The following is a 15,935-nucleotide window of genomic DNA, read 5'->3' as shown; positions in this document are numbered from 1 at the left end:
TTTCAAATTTGTTGGAGTACAGCTCTTCGTAGTATTCTGTTATTATCTTTTTGATTTTGTTTGGTTCTGTTGTGACTTCCTCTGTGTGGTTTCTAATGTGATTTATTTGTGTCCTCTCCCTCTTTTCTTTAGTTAGTTTTGCCAATGGTTTGTCAGTTTTATTAATCCTTTCAAAGAACCAGCTTCTTGTCTTGTTGATTCTTCAGATAGTATTTTGGTTTTCCATCTCATTTATTTCTGCTCTTATCTTTATTATTTCCCTTCTTATGGTGACTGTAAGTTCGCTCTGCTGGTCTGCTTCTAATTGTTGAAGATGCTGTGTTAATGTGTTGATTTTGGCTCTTTCCTCTTTTTGGATGTGTGCATTGATCGCAATAAATTAGGACTGCTTTCGCCATGTCCCAAAGATTTTGATATGCTGTGTTTTCATTCTCGTTTCCAGAAACTTTGTGAATTCCCGTTTAATTTCTTCTTTTACCCAGTCGCTTTTCAACAGGGTGTTGTTCAGTTTCCATGTCTTCGATTTTATTGATTTAGCCTTCTTATTGTTGATTTCTAGTTTTATGGCATTGTGATCTGAAAAGATGCTCTGTAGAATTTTGATGGTTGTGAATTTATGGAGGCTTGCTTTGTGACCTAACACATGGTCAATTCTGGAAAATGTTCCATGCGCACTGGAGAAGAATGTGTATTGTGCCGTTGTTGGATAAATTGCTCTGTATACATCTATGAGGTCAAGTTGGTTGATTGTGTTGTTAAGTTCCTCTGTGGCATTGTCGAGTTTCTTTCTGGTTGTTCTATCCATTTTCAAGAGTGGTGTGTTGAAATTTTTTCCTTCCTTTAACTTTTTGTCTGCTTTTGTCTTTGTAAGTAAGGTGTGTCTCTTGCAGGCAGCATACTGATGTATCTTCTTTTCTTATCCATTGTGCCACTCTTTGTCTCTTCACTGGTTCATTCAATCCATTGACATTCAGTGTAATTATCAATAAGTATGAATTTATTGATATTATTATGTTACTTTTTTGGCGGTGCTGATCGTTACTTGGTTTTGCTTTCTTTCTTGTGTTGGCTTTATGTCCTTTGAGATGTTTCTGGTCGGTTTCCTCCTAGTTTCTCTGTTTGCTTGTTCTGCTTGGGAATTCGTTTTTATGATATGTTGTGGAGTGTTAACTTTCTTTGGGGTTACCTTGTAGTCTACTAACTTTTCTCTGCATTTAGGATATTCCATTGTAACCTGTAATTTACCTGGCATCCTCACCACCTGGGCTTCCATTGCTGCGTTTGTCCCCTCTTTGACATTGATGTGTTTTTGGCCTTCAGTTGATCTCCCCGTTCTTTTGATTTTGTCGTTGTAGTCTCATTCTGTTCTGGACTCCACTATCTGTTGGCTGTGTTCCAGGTGGTGTTGCCATACTTGTCACTCTTTTTGTTGTCTGTTCTTATTGTTTATCTGTCCATAGAACTCCCTTTAGGATGTTTTGAAGTGCTGGGTTGGTTTTAATAAAATCTCTCAAATTCTGTTTATCCTGGAATGTTTTGACCGAACCATCATATATGATTGATAGTTTTGCTGGATAGACGATTCTTGGTTGACAGTTTTTTTCTTGCAGAGCTTTGTATACATCTCCACACTGCCTTCTCGCCTGCATGGTTTGTTCTGAATAGTCAGAGCTTACATCTTATTTGCTTGCCTTTATAGTTTATATTTCTCTTCTCCCTGGCTGCTTTTAATATTCTTTCCTTGTCTTTGATTTTTGAGAGCTTGATTATTATATGTCTTGGAGATTTTCTTTTGGGGTCTATCCTTGCTGGAGTACATTGGGTATCTTGAATGTTTACCTTCTCGTCTTTCAAGATGTTAGGGAAATTTTCTTCCAGAAGCTCTTCAACGATCTCTTCTGTGGATTTCTTAGTTTCTTCTTGTTCTGGAATGCCAATAATTCTTACATTATTCCTCTTCATGTTATCCAGCATGAATCATAGACTCTCTTCAGACTCTTTTATCCTTTTAGCTGCTTGCTCTTCTACCTTGACAGTATTCAGAGATTTGTCTTCCAGGTCGCTAGTTCTGGCTTCCATCTCTTCTAGTCTGCTCCTTTCCCCTTTCAGGCTCTTGTCTATTTCTGATATCTTATTATTGATCACCTGGACATCTTTTTGCAGGTTTTGAATTATTTCCAATGCTGTGTCAATCCTATTTGATTGTTCCTGCAGTATTCTCCTTACTTCTTCTTTATTTTCCTCAACCCCTTTTTGGATTATTTGAATTTGTTTCCATATCATTCTTCTGAATTCCCTCTCAGGCATATCCAAAACCCACTCCTCCTCCTCTGTAAAGCCTTTGTCTGTCTCCAGCTCATTTGCGTCAGCTCCTCTCTTCTGTTTTTGGATATGTTTTGATAAAGTTGATTGTTTCTTATTAGTCATGGTTATTGTTTTTATTAATACGATCAGGAGATGGGCTTCCTTTTCATCTGTAATGCGTAGCAGATGTTGTTGGGTCTTGTCTTAGTGTTGGAGTATTATGTTGTAGCTTGGCTATATGGCCACGATTGCTGCTTCTTCTTATGGGATGTAGGGAGGATAAGTTCCCACCTCCAGGAGGGATGTGTAATCAAAAGGACTAAAAGCATAAGTAATATAAACGCATGGACAGAAATCACCACATTGAAGCAGATATGTGGCTTTGGTTTACTTTTTCTGTTCCCTGTCCCACCGGAACTGCCACTGGAGGTTCCCCGCTGCTAGCTAGGAGTGGGGTCAGGGGACTTAGATGCAGAGACAGATGATGTCAAAAAGCCGCTGCCGGCTTTCTCCCACTCTCTCTGTGTGGGTGAGCTGCACCTGGCTGATTTTTATTGGGATCTCAAGCCAGGGCAGGGAGATTTTGGGGGTGGGGGAAGCTATGTCGCTTCTTGTGGCCTCTTTGTCTAGAGACACCCCCCCCTTTTCCCCCTCCTGCTGGAGACGCTGCTTTCTGAGCAGGCTGGCCTTGGCCCCACCCTCTAAACTCTGCAGTCGCAGGAACGACCTGCGGTCCCAAAATGCACACCTTTCTTTATCCTTAGTAGCGCGATTTCTGAAAAATTTGATTTCAAGAGACTTTATGATAGTTTAAAAGCCATGGGACTGGTATATGAAAATTTCCTACGTGAGATCCCACTCGTTTTTCACCGGAGCCCGCCCCTACCTGACTTCCTTGGCTGTCCTGCAGTACCGGAAGTTCGAGTCCTTTTTATTTTAGATATATAGCTCCCAAATATTGTATTTCAATATGTAGGCTGTGTCTTCATTTTGTCTGTAATTTTGGATATACAAGAGTTTTTTCATTTTAATTAAGTCCAAGTCATCTACTTTGTTGGTCATGTTTTTGTTGTCATATTTAAGAATCAGCAGTCAGAAACAACATCTTCAAGTTTCCAGAATATTTTTTTCTAACAGTTTTAGGATCTGCTTCTTAAATTGAAGTCATTTACTCACTTTGAGGTAAATTTTTGTATACAGTGTGAGGTGTGGGTCCAATTTTGTTCTTTTGCACACAAAGACCCATCTGTTCAAGAGGCCATTCTTGAATGGACTTGGCACCCTTGTGAAAAATCAATGGACCATAGAAGTATGGCTTTATTTCTGGGCTTTGAATTCTAACTCATTGATTAGAATTAGACGTAATATTTATCCTTATACCAGTACCAAACAGTGTTGTTTCAGAATTGTTCCAGCACCTTTAACGGAAAAAGTCAGTGTCCCCTAGGTGGCAATCCCCACTCTGACCCCTGCCCTGGGTAACCCGCAGTATTCTTCATGTTTCGTAGTAGTTGGAATCATATAATGTTTGTCCTGCTATGTTGGACTGGTTTCACTTAACACAACATTTTCAAGCTTCATCTATGTCATTGTCAAAAATTCATTTCTCTTTATGGCAAGTGATATTCCATCAGATGGATGTACAAAGAGGCTTCGAAAAATTCACAAAAAAACAGAATGAAAAGATAGACTTATTCCATGAACTTTTTTAAAGCCCCTTTCTATATATCACATTTTATCATCTGTTGATGGACATTTAAGCTGTTTGAACCTTTTGGCTCTTGTGGACAGCGCTACCATTAACACTGTGTACACAGGTACCAGCTGTTTGCCTTCCTGCTTTCAACTGTTTGGGGTATACCTTAGGAATGGAATTGTAAGGTCATGTGGTAATTCTAGGAGTAGTCCAGTTGATGCAGTGAAGTCCGATGCTGCTAACAGAAACGTTAGCATGTCAAACCCAACAGTGGCTCTCCATGGGATAAAGATTTGGCAGTCTGCTTCTATAAAGACAACAGCCTTAGAAGCCCTGCCCTGTGGGGCAGCTGTACTCTGTTCTCTAGGGTTGTTATAAGCTAGAATCAGCTCAATAGCAACATGCATGGAAGTATATTTTAAACGGTGATGTGGGTATCAAAGTTTACAAACCAACTTGGTTTTTACACTCCATACTTTATGATTACAATCCCCATAATGTTCCAACACTTGTAGCACATCTGTCTTTCCATTCATTCTTTTCCTGAGCTTTCTCCCTGGGCAGATGTTCCCCTTTGGATCGTGTATGGTTTGGAATTCCAAGGAGTGAGTGTCTTTCTGGTGTCACTGTCCACCTGATGGGTCGATCTTCTGACTGAAAACTGAGTCAGAGGTGAGTTCAGTTCCAGGCTTGAAGGGTGTCTAATGGCCATAGTCTCAGTGGTTCTACCATTCTAGCAGACAGAAAACTTGGTCCTTTTTGTGATTTTGAATGTTAATGTTGTCCGGACTAATTGTTTCCTTGCATTTGTATGTTAATTCTATGCTTACCTTTCTTTGATTTGACAATTTAACAATCTTTAAAAATGCATACAGTTTAGTGACATTATGTTAATCATGTTGTTCAGCCATCGCCTTCTTAAGATGTTCAGTGTCCCCTAAGCACCAAGTCCTCCTCCTCTCCTTCCCTTACCTCTCCTGGTAATCACTAATAAACTTTGGTGTCTACGTGGTTAAGTGCTGTTGAGTCAGTTCTGACTCATGGCAAGCTTGTACAGGGTTCCAAAGAGTGCTAGTGGGTTTGAACTTTCCACCTTGCGGTTAGCAGTCTAAGGTTATCCTACAACACCACACCAGGTCTCTGTATCTGCTGCCTGTTCTAGATACTTCACATTTGGTGGGATCATACAATATTTGTCTTTTTACTACTGACAGCGTATGTTTCCAAGGTTCCTCCATGTCATAGCATGAATCAGGGCTTTATTCTATTATAGCATTGTACCACATTTTATTGTCCATTCATCTGTTGCCAGGCTAATTTCATTTTGGGGCTTCTGTGAACACTGCTACAGTGAACACCAGTATTCAATGATTTCTTATATGTATTGCTGCTATCTACTGTACCGAGGAGTGGAGTTTCTGGGTGTTACAGTAACCCTGAGCAGCCACCAAACTATTTTCTAGTGATGTATCTTTTAACACTCCCACCTAAATGCTACTCGGATTTGATTTCTCCATACTTTTGCCAACATCTGTTTTGTCTTAATCATAACTATCCTAGAAGAGATAAGATGGTTCTCATTGTGCTTTTGATTTGCATTTCCCTGAAAATAATGCATCATTTTACGTGCCTGTTGGCCATTCATTTTCTTTGGAGAGATAGTTCTTTGACATTTTCCGTTGGTTCTTTTTCTGTTGTTGCTTCTGTTTATACATCCTAGAAATAAATCCCTTATCTGGTATGTGGCTTTCAAAAGTTTTCTTCCAATCTGTAGGCTGTCTCTTCACTTTGTCAACAAAAGATTTTTACTTTGATGCATTCCATATCTTTTGGTATGTTTTGATTTCACTGGTCTTTAATTATAGTCTAATTTTCCTTGTGACTCACTGGCTGTTCAGAAGTGTGTTTTTGTCATTGTTGTTAGGTGCCATCGAGTCCGTAGTGACTCAGAGCAACTCTATGCACAACAGAATGAATCAGTGCCCGGTCCTGCACCAACCTCACAATCGTTGCTACATTTGAGCCCATAGCTGCTGCCACAGCACCAATCCATCTCGCTGGGGGTCTTCCTCATTTTCTCCAACCCTCCATTTTACCAAACATTGGTCCCTCTTGATAATACATCCAAAGTATGACACAGTTTGGCTTGTTCTTTTGGCAGTCAATGGTACTTTTAATATTTTCCTCCTACACCACAACTCAAATGCATCAATCATTCTACAGTCTTCCTTATTTACTGTACAACTTCCACATGCACATGAGGTTATTGAAAATACCAGCTTTGGATCAGGCGTACCTTAGTCCTCAAACTGACATCTTTGCTCTTCAACACTTGAAAGAGGTCTTGTGTAGCAGATTTGCCTAATGCAATGTCATTTGATTTCTTGACTGCCGCTTCCATGAGTGGTGATGATTGATCCAAACAAAATAAAATGTTTGACAACTTCAATTTTTTTCTCCATTTATATGGAGGCTGTTTACTGGCCCAGTGGTGAGGATTTTTTTTTTCTTTACATTAAGATGCAATACATACTGAAGGCTGTGTGGTCTTTGATCTTCATCAGTAAGTATTTTAAGTCCTCTTCACTTTCAGCAAGCAAGATTGTATCATCAGCATATTGCAGGTTGTTAATGAGTCTTCCTCTAATCCTGATGCCACATTTTTCTTCATATAACCCAGCTTCTCGGATTATTTGCTCAGCATACATGTTGAATAAGTATGGTGAAAGAATACAACCCTGTCATACATTTTCTTAATTTTAAAGCATTCAGTGTTCCCATGTTTTGTTTGAACAACTGCCTCTTGGTCCACGTACGGATTCCTCATGAGCACAATTAAGTGTTCTGGAATACTCATACTTAGCAATGCTGTCCATAGCTTGTCATGATCCACACAATCGAAGGCCTTTGCAAAGTCAATAAAGCACAGGTAAAACATCTTTCTGATATTCTCTGCTTTCAGCCAATATCCATCTATCCCTCATTCCACATCCTCTTCTGAACTTGGCTTGGACCTCTGGAAATTCTCATCAGTGTACTGTTGCCGCTGTTTTAGTATTATCTTTAGCAAAATTTTACTTGCATGCGATATTAATGATACTATCTGATGACTGCTGCATGTCACCGAGTCATCTTCTCTTTGGAATGGGCACAAATATGGATCTCTTAACAGTCAGTTGTCTTCCAAATTTCTTGGGATAGGTGAGTGAAAGCCTCCATTGCTGCATCATTTTTTGCAAGATTTCTGTTAGTATTCCATCAATTTCTGGTTTCTTGTTCTTTGCCGATACCTTCAGTGTACCTTGGACTTCCTCCTGTAGTATTACTAGCTCTTGATCATATGCTACTTCTTGAAATGGTTGAATATCGACCACTTCTTTTTGGTACAGTGACTTTGTATGTTCCTTCCATCTTCTTTTGATGCCTTCTGCATCATTCAATATTTTGCCCAGAGAATCCTTCAATAATGAAAGCCAAAGCTTGAATTTCACTTCTCTGAGAGCGTGTTCTTCCCTTTTGGTTTTCGAACTCCAAGTCTTTGCAGCACATTTCGTTATAATATTTCACTGTGTCTTCTTGAGCTGATCTTTGAAATTTTGTGTTCAGCTCTTTTTACCTCTTCATTTCTTCCTTTTGCTTTAGTACCTCTATGCTACAGAACAAGTTTCAAAGTCTCTTCTGACATGCATTTTGGTCTTTTCCTTCTTTCTTGTCTTAATGACCTTTTGCTTTCTTCCTGAATGATGTTCTTGTTGTCATCCCACAACTCTTCTGGTCTTCTGTCTTTAAAGTCTTATGCAGCAAAACTGTGTTTATTCCCACATATTTGTGGAATTTTGAGTGTATCGTGTTATTTCTAATTTCATTCCATCACGGTTGATGAAGATATTTTGTATATCTCAATCTTTTAAAATTTACTGAGACTTATTTTGTGACCTAATATATGAGGGGGCTTCAAAAAGTTTATAAAAACACTCCATTATCCTCTAGTTTAATTTTTCCATGAACTCTTTGAAGCACCCCTCGTAGGGTCCATCCTGGCGAATAGCGATATGCAATTAATGTGAATGTATATTCTGCTATTGTTGGGTGTTTTCCATGAGGCAGACTTTAAAAACGTCAAGGAGAAAAACAGAATAAAAAGATAATGGAATATTTCCACAAAAATTTTGAAGCACCCTAGTATATGTGTATTAGATGTAGTTGGTTTGTTGTTGTTAATGACGTTCTGTCTTTTCTGATTTCTAGAAAAGCCCTTAATTCTGCCAATTTCTGCTTGGGGTGGGGGCTTTGTTGGGGGTATGGGAGTGTGTAGCTGCAGTGTCATCACTCTGTAGCTTTCTTTTATCAACTCATCAGTTCATATTCCTATGACGTAATTTCAAACTTCTTGGTTCATTTTATTTTATCACAATCTAAAAGTATAGTTTATTGTTGTTGTTAAGTGTTGTCAAGCCAGTTCTGACTCACAGCGACCCTGAATACAATTTCTAAGGAGTTGCTGGTAGGTTTGAATTGCCAACCTTGTGGTTCACAGTCTAATGCTGATTCTAACAGTAAGGCTTAATCTATTCTCAGCTATTGTGATTAGTATGTTTGAATGTGTTCCTATATCTTATTTTATATTTTCTATTTAACAGACTTTATTTATTTATTTCTAAATATTTGAGTTTCTGTCTTTCTCTCTACTAATTCTTTTTGTATGGCAATGCTTTAAACTGTCTAATGTTAACTGTTGTCTAGCTTTCCCTCCTAAACAAGTGAGTGCGTACTGCACTTCTTCCCCAAAGTGGTTTACTCAGAGGTGAAGGTGTCGGATGGGATGTTCTTGATGTAGCAGCATGACGATTCTCCGTGGTCAGTGAATTGGGAGCCTCTGCTGTCAGCTCAGTGTGGCACAATTACAATGTGGCTTCTATGTAGGAATTTAACTTTCACTCTTCATTCTAATTTTTTTGCTTTCAGAATCTGATTCCTTCTTTTTTTTCATTTTTATTGTGAATTGAGTGATAGTTTGCATGGGGGAACAATCTCCTCCGTGCATCATAATTCGACAGTATTTGCTTCTATTCCCTCTGGTTTTTTCAGGGGATATACACAAAAACACTCCTGAATATATAAGCATTTAAACAACCAAAGGGCACATTCTGCAAGGCTGCCTCCTGGTCGCACTCAGCCTTTCTCCCTCTCTCCATGTCCCCATCTCTGGTGTTGCTGCTTCTCTGGATAGGGTCCCACATTCCACTCATGTTCTCCACCCTTGATGGTCCTAGGGTCCTCTCTTCCTGGACTGTGGATTAAGTACTCCCCCACTTTTTGTTACTCCTTCCATTCTGATCCACTAAGAATTCTGTTACGTTATTCATGTACCTTTTTGTAAGAAAAATCTTTTACATAGATGGTTTTTAAATTTTGGTCCTAATATGTCATTCTGAAAACAGAAACTGAAAGTATTTTAACAGTTCTTCAGACTTTGTGAAGTTTATATAGCCTAAATTTGAGGACAATAAGCCTCAAAGTAGAACAGTATCTCTGTTCTGCCATACCCTCTCACTGATAATACCAATTCATACCACACTTGGCTCCATTAATGAACGCTGCTCATTGGTTTTCATAATGTGCCCTACTTACATTGTGGTTTGTGCTTAACAAAATTTTCACATTAACTCTGTTAAGTACTGTACAAGCAATTAAATCATGGGTCAGAGAAGTCATGTGACATAAAGGTTCATTTTATGTGGTAACTTGACTAGACTGTGATTTCCAGTGGGTTGGCGAAACACTAGTCTAGTTGCTGTCCTGCAATGTAATCAGCTTCCATAATGTTATCTTATGTCATCAAACTGGTATTTTAGCAAAAAACTCCCCTGTACTCTTGCTCTATTGCCTGAGCTTTAGGCCCTGCAGGGCTCTTCACCTGACTTACAGATCTTGAACTTGCCTGCATCGACTTCTGCATAAGCCAACTACTTAAATCTCGCTCCATCATCCATACACCCTCTGCATCTCTTCTCTAACCCAGTCAGCTTCTTTCTCTCTCCCTCCTCTCTCTGCAAAGAGGCTTGAGAAAAACTTCTTGAAGGCCCCTTGTACCTACACCCTTATGTCCCACATTTCTGGTTTCCCCCTCCTCTTCTCTCTACAAGCAGGCTTACAAAGGTTCTTGGAAACATGGCACTGGAGTATTTCTACACATGTTCTGAAGCCCTTTTGTGTGTATGAGCAAGTTTGGGGCTAGGTCAGCTCTCTCTCCTGCACTTCCTGGTAGTGTAGTGGATAAAGAACCAGGTTGCTAATCAGAGGGTCAGAGGCTAAATCAAACCCAGCAGCTACTCCCTGGGGCTATGGGAGGAGGAAGCTGTGACAGTCTGCTTCCATACAGATGACAGCCTCTGTCCTATAGGGTCACTATGAGTTAACTTCCATACAGATGACAGCCTCTGTCCTATAGGGTCACTATGAGTTAACTGGACAGCAAGTGGTTTGGTTTTTGAATTCCTTTCTCCTGCGGGTGACTCAATCTCTCCACCCCCTCCATCTCACTTGGCTCCAGCTACATCTCCCTCTCTCTGCCCTCTATGTGCCTCTCAATCCCTGTTTATATAGCTGGTTGAAAGCTCAAACAACACAATGAAACTGTAACCTACCAGTCTGGTATGCAGCTTCTGCGGCCATCTCTGAAAGACCCACTGCGGTCATCCATGTTGTTTCCAACTTTAAGTATTCTTGTTGCTTTGAAGTCATCTGTAAATTAAGCAAAGTACTTCAGACAAGATGAAAAGATTTAAAAGGATTTATTCAAAACTGTATTTAGAGGACAGTTACTATTTAGTTATAACTTAATAATGTGGGAGGAAGACTAATAAAGAAATGTCTAATAGACTTTTGCTTACCTCAACCCTGGCTCCTATGATCACTTGCCATACTTCATCTTCCTCCTGTGAATTCATTTTCCCAAGTAAATTTGTGTATTGTCGGTACAGTGAAATTAAGGTATAAACAGCCTACAAATGCAGAATAACACAAATCTGAATCAATAAGAAAGGTTCATTAGAATTCGTGCCACATTATTATTCCAGGACATTAGCATCTCTACTTCTGTGTTTTTAAAGCTTGTCAGCAAGTCAGACATAGAAAGAGAACGTAATGCAGAGGGAAAACTCAAGAAGCAGAGAGTAAAGTGATTGGAAAATGTAAAATGTATAAGCGCGATTTTTAAAATGTAAAATGTATAAGCGCGATTTTTAAAAAAGTGGTCATTTTTATTAACCATATATGCTCTTTTCCCCTTAGGTCAGATTGGTGATTCTCAAACTGTCCTCACAAAGAACGCTATGGCTGGTGGCTGAATTGGCTGGGCACTCCTGCTTTCTGTACTGTTGTTAAGTCCTGTCGAGTCAGTTTCCATTCACAATCCCAGTGGCAAAGTTTCCGAGGCTGGAAATCTTTACCGGAGCAGAAAGTCTCATCTTTTTCCTGATGAGTGGCTGGTGGGCTTGAACTACTGACTTTCTGGTTTGCAGTCCAGAGGTTATCCTATAAAGCCAGTGTGCTTTATATATTGGGCTGCCATATATATTCATTTCCCCCAAAATAAGGGTTTCTAGAGAAAAAATGAAAAGAGCTGAAAAACTAGTGGTTTACACACTGGGGCTCACTGAGCTTTGTTAAAGGATCAGAGTAAATCCTTTAGGCTTTGTAGGCCCTATAGACTCTGTCACAATTACTCAACTCTGGAGCTGTAGCACCAAACCAGAAATGAAAATTGTTGTTGTTAGGTGCCACTGAATCGACACTGACTCATAGTGACCCTATGCACAACACTGCCTGATCCTGGGCCAGCTTCACTATTGTTGCTACATTTGAGCACACTGATGCTGCCACTGTGCCAATCCATCTCGTTGGGGGGTCTTCCTCTTTTCCTGTGACCCTCCACTTTACTAAATATGACATCCTTCTCCAGTGACTGGTCACTCCTGACAATATGTCCTAGGTATGAGAGACCAAGTTTGGCTTCCAAGGAACACTCTGGCTGTACTTCTTCCAACACAGATCTGTTGGTTCTTTTGGCACCCCTTGGCACTTACAATATTTTCCTCCAACACCATAACTCAAATGCATCAAAATAGGGAACACACAAACAAGTAAGCTGAACTATGTTTGCTAAATTCTGGCTGAGATGAAACAAGCACACACTTACCTTTGTGTACTCAGTGATTGCTTCAATCAGTGCATATGTGGTCTGCGATAGAAATGTGGAGGTGCTGTCTGTCACCAGAGACACTGCCCTCCTCATTAATGCCTCGTTACTAAGAGAATGTGGCTCTGGTTTCTGCAAGACACAAACATGGCCATTCAACTTCGAATCTGAAGCTCAAGCTGAGAACAGGTTGCCACAGACAGTCAAATAAATGACGTACTTGTTATCTGGTAGCATTTTAAACTGCAGTTAAGCTCTACTTCTTTTGGTTAGCTTTTATTTTTAAGGCTTTATTTTGGCTGTTTAGTATAACATATTAATACAAGACATGGAAATAATTCTAAACTATACTGTCAACCTATTTTCATTCTTTACTCTGGATTAATTTATAATAAACTCCATATAAAATCAAAGATTAGTGAGTATGACCTATATAAAGACAAATCAGACACATTCTTGGCCCTCAAAGTTTGTAGAAAGGGAAAAGGCAGTGAGAGGAGGATGACAGGGTTTCACAGAGAATTAGAGAATTAGAAAACTGAACGCAGTACGCCCATACAGCTAGATTTTCCACAAGAGTGCGAAGTTCTTGCAGTGGGGGAAAGGACAGTCTCGTTAACAAGTGGCACTGGATTTCTACATGCAAAACAATGAAGCTCACATCATACAGAAAACTGTACTCAAACTGGAGCAGGGCACTAAATGGAAGAACTATAAAATTCTTAGAAGGCAACAGAGAAATAACGCTTTTGGACAACGGACCATTAGATATGCCTATGGCACCAAAAGCACCAGCAACAAAAGGCAAATAAGATAACTGGATTTCATTAAAATAGAAAACTTTGTGAATCAAAGGACTTTATCAACAAAGAGACCATTTGTTGATTGAAAGTTTTGTTGTTGTTAGGTGCCATCAAGTTGGTACCGACCCATAGCGACCTTATGCACAGCAGAACAAAACACTGCCCGATCCTAGGCCAACCTCACTACTGTTGTCACACTTGAGCCCATCGATGCTGCTACTTGGCCAATCCATCTCGTTGGGGGTCTTCCTCTTTTTCTCTGACCCTCCACCTTATCAAACAGATATCCTTCTCCAGTGAATGGTCCCTCCTGACAATATGTCCAAAGTATGAGAGACCAAGTTTGGCCATCCTGGCTTCCAAGGAGCAATCTGGCTGCACTTCTTCCAGAACAGATCTATTGGTTCTTTTGGCAGCCCATGGTACTTTCAATATTCTCCTCCAACACCATCACTCAAAAGCATCAATTCTAATACAATCTTCCTTATTCACCGTCCAGCTTTTGCATGCATATGAGGTTATTGAAAATACCATGACTTGGGTCATGAGAAAGTTTGGGGAAATATTGGATATGAGGGGGTTTCACAAAGTTTGTGGAAAAAGAGAATGAAGCCTCCGTGTATATAAACTTAACAAGACAGATGACCCAAACACACAGATGACCAACTAAAATGAAGAGATACTCATCCCTAATAAGACAAATGAAAATCACAATGAAATTTTACGTCACTCCCACTAGAAAAGCTATGACCACAAAGACAAAACACAACTGTTGACAAGGATGTGCAGAAATTGGACCGCTTGGTCCACTGATCATGAGGTTTTAAAATGGTACAACTAATAATTCAATATAGTTTGGCAGTTTCTGAAAAAGTTAAAAACAGACTTAACATATGAACCAGCAATTCTATTCCTAGATATCAAGAAAATTGTACACTGAGTCTCAAACCAATACTTGTATACCAATACTCACCTACAGCAGAGGCCCTAGGGAGAAAACAAACTACACATCCATCAACACATGAATGAATTAACAAAATGTATTATATACACACAATAGAAAATTGCTCAGCCACACAGAGAGATGAGTCTCGATTCATGCTACAACCTGGATACACCTAGAAAACAATAAGCTGTATGAAGTAAGTCAGCCACAAAAGGGCAGCTACTGATATCCTACTTTTATGAAATATCTAAATATGTAAAACAGTACAGAGACCAAGGAGTCCTGGTGTGGCGCTGTGGGTTAATGTGCCAGACTCCAAAGCGTTTGAACTGCAAGGTCTGTGGTTCAAGCTCACGACTCACTCCTTGGAAACCCTACACAGGTGGCCATGGGTCGGAACTGACTCAACGGCACTTAACAACAATAACCCAGAGACCCAAGTTCATGAGAGGTTACCAGGGCAGGAGGGAAAGGAGAGGGAAGAGCCATTTCTTAGAAAGCACTGAGTCTCTATTAAAGGTGATGGAAAAAACCAGACGTGGATAAAAGCAATGACTGAACAAAAATAATGTCACTAAATTGTACATGTAATACATACTGAGTTAGTAAAAGTTGTTATGTATACTTCTACCATGCAAAAAAAAAGAAGGCTAAGGGGAACTGATCTGGGAATAAAAATCACCTGGCGTGCTCACCATCTGTATATACGTTTATCAAAAGGAGCCGTGGCTGCAGTCTGTATGGGCTACATAAAGTGGGAACACATACGAAAGCCATCAATTCTACGTTGTATGCTGCTTCTTGTTATGTGCCATGGAGTCGGTTCCAACTCATAGTGACCCTGTACAAGGTTTCCAAGGCTGTAATTCTTTATGGGGGCAGAAAGCCTCATCTTTCTCCTGCGGAACAGCTGGTAGTTTCACACTGCTGACCTTGTGGTTCGCAGCCCAATTCGTAACCACTATGCTACCAGAGCTCCTTATGTTGAGTGGTGATAGTTAAGAAAAGTTTTAGAGTTCAGGGTAAAGCTGAGTCCAGAAACAAAACAGGGGGTAGGTGAGAAAAGGTAATTTTGAGTAGAATGAGCAATACACTCACTGTAGTGGGGGGGGGGGGGGGCTTCACTCTGAATTCATCTATATATATTTCTAAAAAAAGATCAATATCCTTTTTTGGATACAAAAAGGAATTAAAAATGGATCAAGAACCTGTATGTGACAAACAGATCATCAAACTCTTCAAAGAAAATAGCCCTATGGCTATGGGACCTAGTTTTTATAAACAATGGATTATTAGATTTGACAACAAAAGCACGAGCAGCTGAAAATAAAACAGGTAAATGAACTTTATAAAAACAAAATACTTTTTGTTCAAAATACTTTATCAATATACACAAACAAAAATAGACAAAACAGATGAGTGGGACATACTAAAAATTAAAAAGTTATGTGCATCAAAAGAGTAAAAAAGGAACCCACAGAATGGGAAAAAATCTTTTGCAATGACACATCAGATAAGAGACTCATTTCTAAAATATACAGAAAACTAAAACACCTCTACAAGAAGACAAATAACCCAATTAAGAAATGGGAACAGGACACGAAGAGACACTTCACCAAGGAGGAGATGTGGGCAGCCAACAAACATATGAAAAAATGTTCACAATCACTAGCCATCAGAGACATGCAAATCAAAACAACAGTATCATCTCACACCAGCAATAACAGCAAAGATGAAAAAAAAAAAAAAGCAGAGGGCAACAAATGCTGGCGAGGATGCAGAAAGGCTAGGACCCTCCTATGTTGTTGGTGGGATTGCAAAATGGTCCAGCCACTCTGGAAAGCAATAAGGCGCTTCTCTTCAGAAGGTTAGAATAGAAATACAGTATGACCCAGCAGTTCCTCTACTTGGTATTTACCCACAAAAAATACACGCCATAACACGAGTAGACATATGCACACCAATGTTCATAGCAGCACTATTTAC

General features: G+C 39.6%; 1 protein-coding gene across 2 annotated transcripts in view; it reads right to left on the bottom strand.

The window, feature by feature from the left end:
* The window catches only part of DIABLO (diablo, IAP-binding mitochondrial protein), a 51,578-nt gene that overhangs the window by 14,611 nt on the left and 21,032 nt on the right, over positions 1 to 15,935 (bottom strand). The window contains exons 3-5 of one of the 2 annotated variants that reach the window (XM_006865389.1): positions 12,201 to 12,332; positions 10,894 to 11,004; positions 10,648 to 10,744 (exon numbers count right to left, since the gene is read on the bottom strand). In XM_006865389.1, coding sequence (XP_006865451.1) covers positions 10,648 to 10,744; positions 10,894 to 11,004; positions 12,201 to 12,332 — 340 coding nt within the window. The remainder of the gene's footprint in view (positions 1 to 10,647; positions 10,745 to 10,893; positions 11,005 to 12,200; positions 12,333 to 15,935) is intronic. The other variant, XM_006865390.1, reaches the window with a different exon arrangement.

This window comes from Chrysochloris asiatica, unplaced genomic scaffold, assembly GCF_000296735.1.
Source record: "Chrysochloris asiatica unplaced genomic scaffold, ChrAsi1.0 scaffold00078, whole genome shotgun sequence".
Taxonomy (NCBI): domain Eukaryota; kingdom Metazoa; phylum Chordata; class Mammalia; order Afrosoricida; family Chrysochloridae; genus Chrysochloris; species Chrysochloris asiatica.
Note: the sequence above shows the minus strand (reverse complement) of the source record. Positions and strands in the feature narration are given on the sequence as shown.